This window comes from Eucalyptus grandis, chromosome 2 (assembly GCF_016545825.1).
Source record: "Eucalyptus grandis isolate ANBG69807.140 chromosome 2, ASM1654582v1, whole genome shotgun sequence".
Classification (NCBI taxonomy): Eukaryota; Viridiplantae; Streptophyta; class Magnoliopsida; order Myrtales; family Myrtaceae; genus Eucalyptus; species Eucalyptus grandis.
In genome coordinates, this window is record NC_052613.1 from 39,070,148 (window position 1) to 39,088,556 (window position 18,409).

Here is an 18,409-nt window from a genome sequence, read left to right on the forward strand (position 1 = left end):
GGAGACTAGTACACAGCGGAGCTAGGGTGTCAAGACCCGAACCGAAAACCGAACCGAACCGCGAACCGAACCGAACCGAACCGAAAATTTTGGTTTTTTCGGTTCGGTTCGGTTTTCGGTTCGGTTTTCATCAAAATTCGAAATTTTTTTATCGGTTCGGTTTTTATCGGTTAACCGAACCGAAAACCGAACCACAAACCGAAAACCGAAATTTTTTTTATCGGTTCTCTCCCGACTCCCGTCTCTGAGTCCTCTCGTGTCGTCTTGGTTTTATCGGTTCCCGTCTGAGTTCTCTCAACGGCGACGGCTTCTAAGAAGGAAGCAGCCTCGCCACTAGGGGTGAGCATGGTCCGGGTTGGTCCGGGCCACCCCCTAACCCTAGGACCAACCCGTACAGTGTCGGTCCTCAATTTTTAGGACCGAGGACCGACCCTATTGAGCTTGGGACCAAGGACCGGACCGACCCAATGGGTTCGGTCCGGTTCCAGGGTCAACCCGAGACCGATCGATAATTTTTTTCGTCTTATTTTTTATATTCCCTAAAAAAGCAAACCTACAAATTCAAATTACACATCCATCGACAATGCAACATTGTGCAACTAAACTATAAATACCAATACATATTTAGCAAATTTAAGATGACACAATAATAGAAATTTCATACCTGCTAACCACTCATCGAAATATGGGACAATATGGAATGTTCTTGTAATCATCTATCTCTAATATTCATAACACCATATGCAAAAGCGTTTTCCTGCATTTGATCATGTAGAGTCCATTTAACCAAAAATGAGCTTCACACCACTTGACTAGCAAATTACCGTAGCAAGAAGTACTATTCTACTCTTCAAAAACTTCTATCATTTGACACAAATTGAAAAGCAAAGTGCAGCTGAAATTCATTAGTAAAATATAATTAAACCATAAAAAGTTCAAAATACTTAATATAAACCATGAATATATAACTTCACATCTTGTTAATTCACTTGAACTTCTAAACACCTTAAAACAAAACAAACGACACTTAATTAATACTCAACAAAAGTTTTAAATTGAAATTACTATTAGTGCTATTGATAGAACATCTCAATATAATATAATATAACACACATTTTACTTAGGTTTGAATATATAAAATAATTATAAATAATATAATATACGGGGTTGGTCCATGGTTGGACCGACCCAAAACTCTTAGGGACCGAGGACCAACCCGCCTTGAGTGTTGGTCCCGAATTTCAGGACCAAGGACCGACCCAGTCCCATTAGGAACCGGACCAGGACCAGCAGGGTTGGGCCGGTCCAGGGTCGGTCCAGGGTCGACCCTAGACTGCTGCTCACCCCTACTCGCCACCGTCCCCTCCGATTCTCCCACCATGTAAGTCCTCCCTCCTCCTCTCTCTCTCTCTCTCTCTCTCTCTATGCTTCGCCGGATCTCCACTTCCGTCCGACATTTCTGTCTCCTGTGCCACGTCGAATTTTGAGCGTCGATTGCTGTTTCCATCGGATGAGGAGTTGTTCGATTGTCGATTCGATAGTTTGTAGGGTGTGTAGTTGTGACTAGATGCGAGGTCTTTCGCCGCGAATCGTGGGTGACTGGGCCGATCGAGCTCGAGGGCAAGTGAGAATCGGTGTTGGGGGCTTGCGTAGTGAATTGATGTGTGGTGGAAGACTCGCCGAGAAGTAGCATGCTCGGAATTTTACTTTTCTTCGTTCGATAGTGCACGGACTTCGGGCTCTAGTCTGCAGGGTTCTATTAGTTGAAAAATACAAACGGAGGTTGTTGAGAATTACTTTGGGTACTTGCCGATTCGGTTGTTGTATGTGGGATTTCGATGGAAGTTAGGGCCGATGCAAAGGGGCTGTTTTCTGGTTTTCTTGGTGGGAATTTTTAGGTCCTCTTTCATGTTCAGTGTAGTTCATCCTTGTTTAACATTGTAGCGGTGATGAGCTACAATGTTAACATTGTAGATTTGCTGGTATGAGCATTAACTTTATGGTGTCTCGGTGATGGTTGTTCGGTGTAAAATTATTTGCGTATGATCTTTATTTCTTTGGCCTTTCAGGGACTTGGTTTTGATGCACCTGATGCTTCTTCCATTGAGGAAAAGAATGCTTTAGCCTTGGCAATAGTTCCCTCAGAACCTGGTAAGCATTTTGTGTATGACTCATGTCTACTTTTTTTGTTGTTATGCTTGCTTGAGAGAAGTTTGGTGGGTTGACAGGTGCTGCTTCTTCAGCATTTGGTTCGGTGCTACTCAATCTAAAGACTTCAATCCCACTGGATGGGAGCTTGCTCGGTCTCTACCCCAAGTACTAACATCTCTGCGGCTAATGAGAGGCAACCGGTAATCTCTGTCTTTATCTTCTATGATTCTTTGCAAATGAATTCTGTGAGCATTAACATCACGAACTGTTTGTTTTGCTGCTGTTGCTTGACTTTTATTACATGGTTAGGAATTCAAAGGGCAATTTCAATGTCTTTCTTCTGGCCTCGGTAGTCCAAAAAACTCTGAATTAGTAATAGCAGTTCTTTTTGTCATTCATAACGCTGTTATGTTGTTATATTAGTTGTGTTTTGGGTGCTCTGGTCTTTTAGTTAATGACTATGCCTCCATAGATTCAATGGGAACTAATAGTTTAGTTTGAGGCTTTAAGACTTCCAAAAAAATGTCTTTTAGCACATGCATACTCACATCTGCTTACACTTGGACAATACATGGATAGACAGAGTGAGAACCAGGAAGGGATACATGATTTTAAGCAACTAAATTCAATTGACCCCGTATCTTTTTAGTACATGTATCTTAGGTGGTAGAAAGAATATACGAGCACCTTTGGTTTCATCATTTCTCTTCCTCATGGCATCAGCTATGATTCTTAACTTGTTATATCAATCCATGAGTTGATGCCTCTATGTTGCTGTAGTTAAAATTAACATTTAGTTCATGTTAGAATGGCATGTGGACTATCTACTCAGTGAAATGGTCACAGACGGACATCATATCAGAGTGATCTACATGTCTACAATCGAGTAGCCTCCAACTTTTTTTCTTTTATTTAGAGGGTTTAAGTGTTGTTGTATCTATTTTTAATCAGAAAAAGACATGGTATTCGCATTCACTTTCTCAGTCCAGCTTTTTACTAGACCAAGACAGCACTTTCAATTTGGCCAGCTGGTTTATTCGATTTTTTGGTAATTTTGGCCAAACAAAAAATGGCGTTTAATTATTGTCAGATTTGATTGTATGGAGTGAGAAAGTGCTCTCTGACTTCTGGAGTTTTTCTAGTCTGCAGGGTTCTATTAGTTGAAAAATACAAACGGAGGTTGTCGAGAATTACTTTGGGTCTCTTCTCTTCGAAGAGAAGTCATCTCACTTCTCATGATGTGATGTTCGTTTCAAAGACATAGATGTTTGTTTCTTGAATATAGCACAAAAACTAGAGAGAACGTCAATCAATGCTTCAAGGAGCTTATATAGAAGGTAAGCCGTAAAAATAAAAATAAAAATAAAAATAAAAAACCGAAAACCGAAAACCAAAATTTGAAAACCGAAAAACCAACCGAACCGAACGGTTCGGTTCGGGACTTATTTGGTTCGGTTCGAAAATTTTCTCTAACGGTTCGGTTCGGTTCGGTTTTTCAAAAACCGAACCGAACCGAACCGTTTACACCCCTAAGCGAAGCCATCAAGAGGACAGCATAAACCATACATCACAATGCTGCACCCATACCCATTGTCAGCTTCGAGCTGCCATATTACTTGCACAACTTGTGAGATATAGGATAGGCAAATCATGACACATTATCAGCAAAATTCACAATGCCGTGTGGCATAGAAGCTGCAAATTGTATCTTCCTATCTCAAGAATTAGATAAATAGTAAAGCAAACGTTCCAGACTCAAAATTGTTTGCAAGTAAAAAAATACATGCCCAAACAGAGGAGCCGGAAATAAGTCCACTCTGAGCTACCCTATTACAAATCCATGACCTGTTGAGCCGGGAAGAATCCCTGTGATGTACAGGTCATGACAGAAAACAGTTTTTTTCAACTATCCTAAATGGGCACCCAACAGGAGGAGCCATAGATAATCCGACCTCTCCAACCTTGCAGCATCCAGTTGCCGTCTTCATCAAGCGCAAAATCCTTGTGGTACGATTCTTTCATCATACCCCTGAACAACTTCATGAGCTCTTGGTCCAGAGGAAGCGCCTTAAATCCAGCCCTCATAATACGAACCTGCCATGGCTTGTAAGTTTCCGGTCTCTCTACCCTTTCCAAACCTTCACATGCTATGACATTCATAATTTCCCGTCCATATAACTCTCTCTCAAAAACCAAACTCTCTTCGCAGTCAGCATCTAAAGTAGCATCGAACATATCATATATTGCGGAAAGATGAAAAAGTACCTCTCGGAATCTTGTCACAAAAAACGGCGCATTGTAGGAGCCATTACTTATAGCATGAACAAAAATATCCGGTTTAATTTCCCTAATTAGATTTAACACAGCATCTCGTGGATTGTTGTCCTCAACTGTCTCGTCAAAGAGATTCTGAAACCTGTCTAAGGAATTCACAGCAACTGTCTCATTGCTTCGAATCTTGAGATCCGCAAGTTTGATGGATTCCCAATTCCTGGATGCTATGAAGTTGAATTCAAAAGGGACACTAAAACGCTCACAATACTTTTTCAAACGGCGACCTGTCTCCTCTATTCTTTCTGCCGGGCGCAAACCAGCCTGTGGAAGCTCTATGCCCGTGATGCGCAGTTTACAGCACCCTTCTGATCGAGAAGAGAGCTTTTGTATGAGGACTGGCCACTGAAAACCAAACCGAATGCCAAAATCTATTACATGAAGCGTAGTGGCTTTCTCTGCTATTTTCAAAATCATGTAATTTGCAAAGAAAATGGAGAGCTTCTTAAACGGACATGTTGAAATGTGAAGGTGAAGAACTTTCAAGACATCGGCTGCTGAGGTTCTCCTGGCAACAACAGTAGAATAAAAGTCTTGTGTTCGACTGTTGCTGCCCACCAGTCGTGCCTCTAGCCCATTGGCAAAGTAATGGGCCAATCTTTGAGACCCATCGCCAGATGGGGAAGAGTACTCTCTAATCTGCTTCAACAATTCATTAGCAGTCCTGAAATCACTTGTAGAGATGGCTTGTGCACAGAGAATCAGAAGAGTTCTCAAGTCAACAATATTCTTGCTTCCCTGCTTCTTACCGCGACCCCTACCTCTATTGGAACCTCGCTTGTTCTTTTGTGGCTGTATGTCTTTGCTCAGCCCTGTCTCTGCGGATATGTCCCCAGAATAGTTGCGCTCATTCCTTTGCAGCCGTATGTCTTTGCTCAGCCCTGTCTCCGCAGATTTAACGCCAGAACAGTTGCAGAGCAACACCTTATCGAACAAATCCGAAAGCTCACTATCTTCTGTGTACAAGGCTGTTTGCTTATTGGCCCTGCCTTCCTCAAAAGCATCCTCGTCCCTCTCGTGATTCTTCAATCCCTTGGATCCATCAGATGAGCGCCTCATGTTGATCTCCTTATTGATGCACGTTCTTGGGGTTGCCTTCTTTCTTTCCAATGGCAGTTTGCTGTCCTCTGGGTTAATTCCTAATTGACTGTTGGTAGGAAGGAACTTGCTGGCCTCCTCTAATCCTTTCTTGAACTGAATCATAGACTCACTATCACTGAAAATGCTCTTGACAAGAAACTCATGCAAAGATTCCTCCGACCAATCATCAGAATTCGTGATGCTGCTTGAAGAATTGGACAACAACTGCGAACTGGAATCCACATTCGACTGGAAGTCCAGGTCAGAATTTTCCTGCACAGCTTGGCTATGTTCTTCGATTGTGTAAAGAATATTAGCATCAGCTGAGTCGCAAGAGCTAACTGTAACGCTTGTAGCATCGTGGTTTCCACGAGCACTGCTACTCCCAGAAACGCTGCTAGTTGGGCTCTCAATATAATGGCTTAAATCAAGCTGTGAGGGGCTCTGATCAGACACCTCTGAATGCTGCTGACCAAGGGCATCATACAATGACTTTTCAGCATTCTGCAGAGCAACCTGATCAGCAAATTCCCACGGTTGCTCCTCCATGTTCTCTTCCATAAGCATCTGACTTATGTACTTTAGAACAGGATCCGATGAGCCAGTGTCCCCTGATGGGGAGAGGGAATATGCCCCTGGACTCAGGCCACTACTCGAGATCATAGATGGACCAAATGGGCCTCCACCTGAGCTCACGCTTGTCATGGGAAAGATTAAATCTCCAATATCGAGGTCAACAGATTTCGAGGGGAGATCATTGGCTGGGTCTACTTTATTCGAAAGAAAAGCACTATCTGAGGATTTAAGGTCTAGAAAAGGGTCATCCAAAAAGAAACCATCTGAGAGACTCGGGTACTGATCTGGATTAGGTGAAAAGGCACGGCTGTCTATTGGAAGATATTCTACATTGATACAATCAGAGCAATCAAAGTTCAAAGGATCCATGGTCATATATTCTCCTTATTCAAACCCCATCAAAGTCCCTAACCTAAAATCATATTTTAATGCAAACCACCAGTATATTTGGACTCCTAGAACATCAACCAACTAAAGTAAAATGCTCTCAGCCTGCAACAAAAGAACTCCCTCTTCAATATTCTTCCCTTTTTCCTTCGTTTGCTTCAACAACTTCGATTTGAAGTCGAAGAATCCAAGATCAGACAGATCGCGTGCAGGGAGAAAAGTGGAGTCCTTCAAAAAGAAAGAACGCCGCAGGAAGCAAACATCGACACGCTCCTATCTAAGCAAATCAAAAGAGGAGACACGAAGAACCCGACTTTTCATCTACAACAGAGGAAAGGAAAACAGGGATTGGATCGGATCTGCATACCGTGAGATGGGAAAGTGGGGTTGGAAGCTGAAAAAGACCGACCTGATGACATGTTCCTTCGATGCGATTCTTAAATATACGAGCCAATCAGCGGATGAATGATTGCGTGCAGGTCGGAACATCCCGCGAAGGAGATGAGCTGGACAATCCAACTTCGACTTGATATCCAAAAGAGATTGGCGTAGGATGTTTAGGGTCAGACAATAAGGCGAGCCCGGATGATCTCAATCTGCGCCTCTTCCCTTCGTGTCCCTTCGATCCGTGAATCGGTCAACCATGGGTCCCGCTTTGACCAGCTGCGGTTGACTATGCCCCCATGCTTGCCAGCCAGTAAAAAAAAGTAAAAAAGTCAAAAAAAAGAGACAGGAGACTCCCGGGAAAAAACCACGAAAAATTCTCAAATTAGGACGGCTGTGTACCGACCAATGCCTGAATTTTTATGTGTCGTTGAAAACTCTATGTTATTGTTATGCACGCGGTAATATCAATAGCCTTGATCTCGTCTAACGTTGCCATAAAAATTTTATGTGGCCTAGTTAAGGGGATAATGAAAAGAAAACGAAACTAATATGATTCCGATATGTGACTTTAGTGAAGAAAAAATGCCGGCGTTTTTAGCAAGAAAACACTCCATTATTTTCCTTCAATTTCATTATTTCTTTTTCTTTTTACCTTTTTTTTGCAAAAAGAAGTATATTAAGAAATCAATAATTTCTTGCAATAATTTCTTGCTGCGTTTTGTATTTTTCCATTAATGTCTGTGTTAATAAGAGATTCCAAAAAATCGATTCTCATTCAGCTTTAAGAACTCATTCTTCGACCCAAAGAGGCCCCTCTTCAATTGGAATTCAAGCTCAAGTGCATGTGATTATGATGATTGGTCTAGCGTCTCAAGTAACCTAAATTAGGCTTTCATCTCTTGACATCACCATGAATCAAAGAGAGACTCTCGACATCACCATGAATGAGAGAGAGAGAGAGAGAGAGAGAGAGAACGAGTGATGAAACTTAATTTTTGCTCCAAATTGACTTTAGCAACCAAAACAATTTCATTTATGTTTCATGGGCACATCAAATTATTTCCCAACAAAATCTTGTGGTTCATTACAGCCTTCCATTCTCGATCCTCTAACAACAATCTTGGAAGTAACTGTGATTGAGCATGCTGTTATGAATATCGGTATCATAGTTCGTATAACTTGAAATTTTTCATGTTATTTTCCGATCTTTCAACTTGGATGAATTTTCTACTTTTGACATGGTCAAAATATACATCACGAAACCGGTGACCTTGCACCACTTAGCTAAAGGCTTCGCCTAAGCTTAACTTCAACAGCACCCCATCAGTAGAATTATGCAATTCCATTGACATTGTCAAGATTTTTACACATCCACACCACAAACCTAGAAAATCATGAGAAACTGAGTTGGTGTAAATGAAACAATTTATTGACAAACTGAGTTGTATGAGAATTCAATTATATCTACAATAACTAGTTTAATCACATTCTTGATCTCCCTTGTAAATAAACCTACAATTGACCCATCCAAATTTCTTCACAGAAAGACAACCGAGTTACAAATAAAAGGTCTGCATGCCACGAAGTCCCCAGAAGTTAAATTGCCCTTAATTTCCCTCCAAGACAGAAACAACTTCGGCATGAGCATATTTTGGCTGCATCACGTGGGGAAACATCATCCTCCATGAGCCCCACCTTCGATAATCAAGTTCTCAAAGTGCTAAACAGTTTTCAGTATTGTAGGATACTAGTAAACAACAGAGCCATCAGGCGAATAACACAAACTATACATGATAATCCCGCACCCATACCCATTATCAGCTTCGAGCTGCCATGTTACTTGCAGAAATCGGGAGATATATAATAGACAATTCATGACACAATATCGGCAAAATCAGCAATGCCGTGCAGCATAGAAGCTGCAAAACGTATCTTCCTATCTCAAGGTTTGATAAACAGTAAGAAAACATTGCAGATTCAAAACAGTTTGCAATTAAAAAGATACATGCGCAAACAGAAGAGCGGGAGATAGGTACATTCTAAGCTACTCTAATAAAATCCTTGACCTGTCGACTCGGTAAGAATCCCTGCAATTTGCAGGTCATGACAGAAAACATTCCTTTTGGAGCCATCCTAAGTGGGCACCCAACAGGAGGCACCATAGAGAATTCGACCTCTCCAACCTTGCAGCATCCAGTAGCCGTCATCATTAAGCACAAAATCCTTGTGGTAACATTCTTTCATCTTACCCCTAAACAACGTCATGAGCTCTTGGTCCAGAGGAATCGCCTTAAACCCAGCCCTCACATGACGAACCTGCCATTGCTTGTACGTTTCTGGCCTCTCAACCCTTTCCGAACCTTCACATGCTACAACATTCATAATTTCCCGTCCATAGAACTCTCTCTCAATAACCAACCTCTCATTGCTGTCGCCATCTAAAATAGCATCAAACATATCATACACTGCAGAAAGACGAAAAAGTGCCATACGGAATCTTGTCAGAAAAAAGGGCGCATTGTGGGAGCCGTTAGATACAGCATGAAAAAAAATATCCGGTTTAATTTGCCAAATTAGATTCAACACAGCATCCCGTGGACAGTTGTCCCCAACTGTCTCGTCAAGGAGATTGCCAAACCGATATAAACTATTCACAGCAACCGTCTCATTGCTTTGAATCTTGAGATCCTCGAGTTTGATGGATTCCCAATTCTTCGATGCTATGCAATTGAATTCAAAAGGGACATTAAAACGCTCACAATACTTCTCCAAATGACGACCTGTCTCCTCAAGTTTTTCTGATGGGCGAAAACCAGCCTGTGGAAGCTCTATCCCCGTGATGCGCAATTTACAGGGCCTTTCTGATCGAGAAGAGAGCTTCTGTATGAGGGTTGGCCATTGAAAACCAAATGCAATGCCAAAATCTATTATATGTAAGGTAGTGGCTTTCTCTGCTATTCTCAAAATCATGTAATTTCCAAAGCAAATGGATAACTTATGAAACGGACATGTCGAAATGTGAAGGTGAAGAGCTTTCAAGATATTGGCTACTGAGGTCGTCCTGGCAACAAGAATAGAATAGAAGTGCTGCGTTCGAGTCTCATTGCCCACCAATCGTGCCTCTAGCCCATTGGCAAAGTAATGGGCCAGTCTTTGAGACCCATCGCCAGATGGAGAAGAGTTCTCTCTAATCTGCTTCAATAATTCATTAGCGGTCCTGAAGTCACTAGTAGAGATGGCTTGGGCACAGAGAATCAGAAGAGTGCTCAAGTCAACAGTATTCTCACTTCCCTGCTTCTTGCCACGACCCCTACCTCTATTGGAACCGCGCTTCTTCCTTTGTGGTCGTATGTCTTTGTTCAGCCCTGTCTCCACAGATTTATCGCCAGAACACATAGCCTCACCATTTTCGTTGCATAGCAACACCCTGTCGAACAAATCGGAAAATTCACTCTCCTCTGTATACAAGGCTGTTTGCTTATTGGCCCTGCCTTCCTCAAAAGCGTCCTCGTCCCTCTCATGATTTTTGAATCCCTTGAATCCATCAGATAAGCACCTCATGTTGATCTCCTCATTGATGAGCATTCTTGGGGTTCCTTTCTCTGTTTCCAATGGTGGTTTGCTGTCCTCTGGGTTAATTCCTAATTGACTGTTTGTAGGAAGGAAATTGCTGGCCTCCTCTAATCCTTTCTTGAACTGAACCATAGACTCACTATCACTGAAAATGCTCTTGACAAGAAGCTCACGCAAAGATTCCTCAGACCCATCATCATAATTCGCGATGCTGCTTGAAGAATTAGACAACAACCGTGAACTGGAATCCACATTCGACTGGAAGTCCAGGTCAGAATTTTCCTGCACAGCATGGTTATGTTCTTCAATTGTGTAAAGAATATTAGCAACAGCTGAGTCGCTAGAGCTAACAGTAACACTTGTGGCATCGCGGCTTCCACAAGCACTGGCACTTCCAGAAAGGTTGCCATTTGGGCTCTCGATATAATGGCTTAAAACAAACTGTGAGGGGCTCTGAACAGACACCTCTGAATGCTGCTGACCAAGGGCATTGTACAATGACTCTTCTGCATTCTGCAGAGCAACCTGATCAGCAAATTCCCACGGTTGCTCCTCCATGTTCTCTTCCAAAAGCATCTGACTTATGTACTTTAGAACAGGATCCGATGAATCAGTGTCCCCCAACGGAGGCAGGGCACTTCTCAAGGTCATAGATGGACCAAATGGGCCTCCATTTGAGATCCCTCTTGTCGAGGGAAACATTAGATCTCCAATACCGAGGTCGATAGATTTTGAAGGGAGATCATTTGGACGGTCTACTTTATTCGAAAGAAAAGCACTATCTGAGGATTTAAGATCTAGGAAAGGGTCATCCAAAAAGAAACCATCTGTGAGACTCGGGTATCGATCTGGACTAGTTGAAAAGGCATGGCTATCTATGGGACGATCATCTCCATTGATACAAGCGGAGGAATCAAAGAACAGAGGATCCATGGTCGTATACTCTCCTCAAACCCTATCAAAGTCTCTGCCCCAACATCATGTTTTGATGCAAACCACCAGTATGTTTGGACTCCTAGAAAGTCAACCAACTAAATTAAATTGCTCCCAACCTGCAACAAAAGAACTCACTCTCCAATCTTCTTCTTCTTTTTCTCTTCGTTTGCTCAAACAAACTTCAATTTAAAGTCAAAGAATCCAAGAACAGACGGATCACTTGCAGGGAAGAAAGCGGAGTACTTCAAAGGGCAAAGGACCACACGGGAGGTAAACATCGAAACTTCAAAGGCAAAGGACCATGCAGGAAGTAAACATCGAAATTGCTCCTCCAAAGCAAATGAAAAGGAAAGGCACAGAACCCGACTTTTCATCTACAACATAGAAAAGGAAAAACATGGATTGGATCGGATCTGCATGCCGCAAATGGGAAAGTGGGGTTGGAAGCTGCAAAAAGACCGACCTGATGACAAGTTCTTTGGATGCGATTCTTAAAATACGAGCCAATCAGGGATGAATGATTGCGTGCAGGTCAGCATATTCCGCGAAGGTGACGAGCTGGATAACCCAACTCCGACTTGATATCCAAAAGAGATTGGCGTAGGATGATTTGGGTCAAACAACAAGGCGGACACAGACGATCTCCATCTGCGCATCTTCCTCTTCGTGTCCCTTCGACCCGTGAATCGGTCAACCATGGATCCCGCTTTAACCAGATGCGGATGATGATTCGTTAGGTTTACCTAGCCAGTAATTGGCAGCTGCTGCGAAACAAAAAAGTCAAAACAAAGAGGCAGAAAACTCCCGGGAAAAAACCACTAAATATTCTCAAATTCGGACCGCTGTGTGCCGACCAATACCTGAATTTTTATGTGTCTTTAAAAACTCTAAATTACGCACGTGGCAATATCAATAGCCTTGATCTCGTCTAATGTTGCCATAAAAAATTTTATGTGGCTGGTTAAGAGGACATCGAAAAGCAAACTGGACTAATATGACTTTGACATGACTTAAGTGAAGAAAAAACACTGTCATTAAAAGTAAGAAAACAGTCCACTGTTCTCCTTCGACTTCATTATTTCTTTTTCTTTTTACCTTTTTGCGCAAAAAGAAGCATATTAAGAATTCAATAATTTCTTGTGTGTTTTGCATTTTTCCATTAATGTCTGTGTGTGTAAGAGATCCCCAATAATCGGTCCTCATTCGGCTTAGAAACTCATTCTTCGACCCATGGAGGGAAGCCCCTCTTCAATTGGAATTCAAGCTCAGGTGCGTGCAATTGTGGTGATTGGTTTGGTGTCTCAAGTGACCTTAAGGCTCTATTCGTTTCGCAAAAAATATGACATTTTTCAAAAATATTTCTAGGAAAATATATTTATTTTTCAATGTTTGAGTAAAATTTAAAAATGAAGTGGAAAATATTTTTTGTTGGTTAGTAAGGAATATTTTTTATCTCCATACACTCTTTTTCAATAATTGTATTATTATTTTATCTTTTAAAATCGATTTTTTATTTTTTTATTTTTATAAAAATCGATTTTTATTTCTTTCTTATATTTTGAAAAATCGATTATCAAATTATCTTTTTCTTTTTCTTTTTCTTCTTTTCTTCTTCTTTTCTTTGTTTTGCTCTTCATCTTCGATCGGTTGCCAACAACCAACCACAAGAAAGCCTCAAGCGAGAGACTCTGGCGAGGCCCGAGGCCAACAAGTGCGAGACTCACCAAATCGACAAGCTTAAGCCAAAGGCAAGGCTCGCACTCACTAATCTGGCAAGCCTCGGGTGTCACTAGATCTCGAGGCTTGCCAAATTGGCGAGCTAGAGGCTCTTGCTCGCAGATCAGGCGAGCCTCAAGCTTGCTAGCAAGGTCGAGGTGGCTTGTAGCCAATTGTCAACCGCCGTTGTGGCTAGCGACCAACCAAGAAAGAAAAAGAGGAAAACAATGAAAAAAAAAAAAAAAAAAAAGTAAGGACTTGTAGGGGTGTCAAATGAGAGAGAGTAAGTGGGGGAATTGTTTTCTCTTATTTGAAAAGTAGAAACATTTTCCTTTATTTTAGAAGACTTTTTTTTTCTTCATGGAAAATGTTTTCCTCAAGTAATTCATTTTCTATGAAAGGAACACCATAAAATCTAGAAAATATTTTCTTAAAAATTATTTTCCACGAAACGAATAAAGTGTAATTAGACCTTCATCTCTCAACATCACCATGAGAGAGAGAGAGAGAGAGAGAGAGAGAGAGAGAGAGAGAGAGAGAGAGTGATGAAACCTTATTTTTGATCCAATTCGACTTTAGCAACCAAAACATTGTCGTTTATGTTTCATGGCCACATCAAATTATCTCCGAACAAAACCTTGTTGTTAGCTACTTCCTTCCGTTCTCGGTACTCTAACAACAATCTAGAAAGGATTGTGATTGAGCATGTTGCTATGAATACTGGTGTCATGGTTTGTATAACATGAATTTTTCATGTTATTTTATGATCTTTCAAATTAGTTGAATTTGGGATTTTTATCTTAAGAGGGCATGTGAATATTGGTTTGTTCATAAAATTATAAATGCAAGTAAACATGTCAAACAAATAATATAATGATAAGAACAAGTATTGCCCCACAAAGATTTATGATTAATAAATTAATTAAATACTAAAAATAGATTAATTATAAAATTTATCTAACAGATCAAAATAGAATTGAGAATAAATTAAAACTAAAAATCTTAAAAATTAAATTTTGAGACTAAATACAATAAATCAATCAGATAAATATGTTAGAGCATCCGATTTTATAATAACTATTGGATATAAATTTCAAATTATTATGCATACAATAACGATATTAAACTTGTGATAGTGGAATTTCTTAATTGATTTACTAACCTACTCGGTTTACTAATCAACTATATCTTTATGTTAATTTAAATAAACATAAGTGTATTAAAATTTATGAATATTCCCGATTTATAATGAGTCTTTTTTATCACCTTATCAACGAAAGTTACACAAATAGCATGGTATATCTCTATCAACATTTAATTCATGATTATTTATTATAATGAGTAATTATATATCATCACTTTTAATCTCAAATATGCACATTAGATCATTCAAGTGATGATCAGTCACTTGCACGCATAAAAATCATGAAATTCACATAATCATGGTTAGGTTACATCATAACCCTAACAAAAGAAAATTAGAATATTGTAGAAAAAGAAACGAAAATATAAATTAAACCCAACGTCTTGAATCATAGATTAAGAATGTTGCTACCACATTATTTTCTCTTGAGAATGCTAAAAAAAAATACTCTCAAAATAATGAAAAATATCTAAAAAAATTCCAAAATCCTAGCTGTCTATATTATCCTATTTATACGACATGTTCAAAAATCCTAACAAAATGCAATTGCTTATTTTTTTGCATAAAACCAAGGAATAAATCACAGAATCCTTGATTTAGTATCCATCTTCCAACACTTTTTAATTTGAATTTCTAAATGACAAAAACTTCCTTACCTTCTTTTGCCATCTTTTTTTACTTATTTTCTCCATATCTCATTATTCTGCATAAACAATGAAGATTTTGGTAAATAGAAGGAAATCCAATTATTTTCTACTGAATATTGCATTATAAATTCATTGCCTAAAATAGGTAAAATTAACTCTATTATTATAGAGTTATCAAACTCCCAAACTTAATATTTTGCTAGTTCTCGAGCAAAAGCAAGATATAACACATACTCAAGCTAACAACATCCTCCATGACATCTTTCCATAATTGCTCAAATTCATAATTCAAAGAAAAACACAAATTTCATCCAAACATTGAAATTGATTTATAATTTAAGACCAATTCTAACTATGTAATCAAAATGTGTGTGAGCCATCATCTTTTCAAATTATATGTAATCTAGATAAATTCAAATTTGTATACAACTTCTCAAAAATTCTCTATAATCATGACCAAATCTTCTAGGTTTGCTTTTCATTCATCTCTCCACTAATGTAAGCTAATTATCCAATCAAAAATCAATAGGACTTTTCTCGGTTTATAATATAAGATTGTGCTAAATGTGAGATAACTTTAATTTCAAGCTTAAATCACCTATCAACACATTGAATATCCAAAGTCCCCAATTTCACTCCTTCAAGATATCTCCCACCACATATCATCATTCCTTTTTTTTCCTTCTTTTTTTTCATTGCTCTTTTTTTTTTTTTCTTTCAAATTGCTTTATGGTGGAGTTCCACCCAAAGTCCCTCCTAATATAACATGAATATCTCCAATCCATTGAGTATCCAAAAGGCTCACTCAAATGAAAGTTCAATAGGGAACCATAAAAGCCATTTTTTTTTATGATATACCCCAAACAACCATAGCATTCAATTTTTTTTTCTTTTTCATGCTCCATCCTTTCTCCCAAATTGTTATTAGGCTAAAATAAACTTTTATCCAAAAAAAAAAAAAATCAATATGTTCATGGGGCATGTGACAATGATATAATTTAATAAAAGTTAAGCTAAACATATATTGATGTCAATGAAAATTGGATAATAATTAAGGCTCAACTTAGAGGGTTGGCAAGAAATGCTCAATTGATCCAAAAATTGTTTGGATCATTTTCTCAGTTAGATGTAACTTAAATTTTGCTTCAAGAGAAAATCAAACAAATTCTAAGATTTCGGTGAGATCTAAGAAAATCATATACTTTGCATGAATGTTCTCTATATTTACACACAATTCAAAAATTAAGGACTTTTAGTACTAGTAAGTGGATCAACATAATCGGAATTAAAATTAACTCACACATCAGTTGCAAATTCAAACAAAATTTAAATTTTCCTAAGAATCGCAAAAATTCACAATAAGGAATGTAACATGATAAAAAAAATTGCATTTAACAAAAATTTTGTCTCCCCCCAAACTTGAGTGAAGCATTGTCCTCAATGTGAAAAAGAAAAATAGAAACAATGAAACTCCCCTTGTTGTAGGACATGTCCATGGATGGCCTTGATGACTAAACTCTTAAAACACAATTCCTCAAGAAAGAAAATTAACCTGGATAAAATAGCAAAAAATTAATCTCTTTTTTTTTTGTGAAAAGTAAACTTAATAATAAATGAAGAAACATAATGAAAATTTTTAGGTGGCCTCCCAAGAAGCGCTTGGTTTATAGTTTTTAACCAAACTATCTCAAATGTTACTATTCCGGAGGATCAAATTCAGTGGTGGCCTTCTGCTTATTGTAACCACTGTCACGACCTCATTTTTTCCTTCGGGGGAAAAGGAAGAAGGTTTAGGGGTATTTGCCTAAAGAAGCGGACCAATGGCCCTAAATTAGGCGGGGCTCTCCCAAGCCCATACCTCGCGCAACGTTGGATTTCATATTTCAATTCTTAACAACTTAAATATTTCTAGGAGTCGCCACTAGCCTATTGGGGTCGGCTAGAAACCAATCGAGACACGGAGTGGTGTCTCGATTCCTACGCAACTAGAGATTTCTAGGAACGGGGACTTGTTTACGCCAATGTTTCTATTAGCGCCTTGCGGTACCACTAACTTGGAAAGTTATTTATCTAAATGGCCACACATTCTTGATTACCAATTATAATTTTTATGAAACCACTAAGTGTCCATGCAAATGTTTTTGTAGTTTTTTTTTAATGTCTAGATTAATCCTAACATAATTTAGAAGAGAAATTTACACTCAAATTAATGAAAAGCGGCGCGTAAGTAAACATCCAAGAAATTGAAATGAATTGAAAATAAATGCAGAAAAAGTAAACCCGATACAAGTCGAGCAAATAATATTACATGGCCTTGTTATCACGCCCGGGACAGGACCCCATGAGCAAAATGAGAATTCAAATATGCATGAAATTACTCTATATGCATGAAATTACTTTAAATAGTTTTAATCTAAGCAAAATGGATTATTTACAAAAATGGTTATAAAGTACCAAAATAGCATTAAATTAGGAAAATGACTTTTTAAAATTAGGAAAATTTCATATATGTCATTTATATCCTAATTTGATACTATCTAACATTTTTTGATATTTTTGAAAATTTCATATTTTTCTTTTTTTTTAATTATTTAAAAAAAATTAATAATAATTCCTTAAACCGATCTATGCTAACATGGAGTAACACAGCACATGAATATCACAATAATCAAGCTCAAATCGACCGTTTCAAGATCGAAGCTTAGTTTGGGCATTTTGTCGAACGCTTGGTGTGCATTAAACTAGCCCCAATAACCTCCTCGAGCCATGTTTGCGGCCTTCAATCTCAACGCATGAGCAATATTATGTGGAACTACAACATCAAGGTTAAACTACCACATGCAAGGAGTAAGATTAGATAGAAATCACAGCTTAAAACACACGAAAACCAAGCTGTAATCGTCATCAAATATGCAGGTTTGATCTGATTTTGCAAATCTGGGTTTGAACCCAAGTCAAGCAAACAGGTTGAATGCCCATATTCAAGCCCCGACACCCATCACATACGAGATCTAAGGGAAACATTACTTTATCCGAATGAAAGTAGGTAACATGATATTTCAAATGCAACAAACATCATAGAAAATGACCAACCGAACACATCAAAACGACATCTCCAAGAAGCACACATGCAAAACTCTTGAAGAGATTTCAAACACTTAGAAAAATTTCAGCCTCAGAAATCAGTTTTCCGGGCTGGTTTTCCTCCTGATTTTCATGATCAAAACATGCTCAAAATCGAAAATAAATACATCTAGGATGCTTACCTTGCTTCCTAGTTTCCTTTTCAAGTGATTCTTTCCGATGAAACCAACAAATTATCCTCGGGGGCCTGTGGAAGTTGGCTTCTTCAACTGGAAATGAGATCTGCAAAAAAAAGAACTGATAACGAAGGTTTTCGTTGACCTCTAACATTAGACTTCAAGACGTATTTTGTTGGAAAAATTGACACCACGCCAAACTATATGTATTATAGCTTGGG

The 18,409-nt window shown here is 38.9% G+C and overlaps 2 protein-coding genes and 1 long non-coding RNA gene across 4 annotated transcripts; 1 reads left to right on the forward strand and 2 right to left on the reverse strand.

The window, feature by feature from the left end:
• The first annotated feature begins 1,338 nt into the window (after positions 1-1,338).
• Positions 1,339-2,339, forward strand: LOC120290159. 2 transcript variants are annotated; one of them, XR_005548005.1, is made up of 3 exons: positions 1,339-1,381; positions 2,070-2,151; positions 2,229-2,339. It is a non-coding gene; the product is annotated as an uncharacterized LOC120290159 (long non-coding RNA). The 2 variants fall into 2 exon arrangements; XR_005548006.1 differs by lacking the exon at positions 1,339-1,381 and adding an exon at positions 1,970-1,982.
• A 1,470-nt stretch (positions 2,340-3,809) lies between these two features.
• LOC104435319 (scarecrow-like protein 34) lies at positions 3,810-7,191 on the reverse strand. Its single transcript, XM_018868756.2, has one exon. It carries the CDS (start codon positions 6,511-6,513, stop codon positions 4,063-4,065), a length of 2,451 nt encoding a protein of 816 aa, XP_018724301.2. The 5' UTR covers positions 6,514-7,191; the 3' UTR covers positions 3,810-4,062.
• Positions 7,192-8,699: 1,508 nt separating this feature from the next.
• On the reverse strand, positions 8,700-12,206 carry LOC104432723 (scarecrow-like protein 34). The gene is made up of 2 exons (XM_010045235.3): positions 11,885-12,206; positions 8,700-11,795 (listed from the first exon to the last, which is right to left on the reverse strand). The coding sequence occupies exon 2, from the start codon at positions 11,416-11,418 to the stop codon at positions 9,046-9,048; it is 2,373 nt and encodes a 790-aa protein (XP_010043537.2). The 5' UTR covers positions 11,419-11,795; positions 11,885-12,206; the 3' UTR covers positions 8,700-9,045.
• Between the last annotated feature and the right edge of the window lie 6,203 nt (positions 12,207-18,409).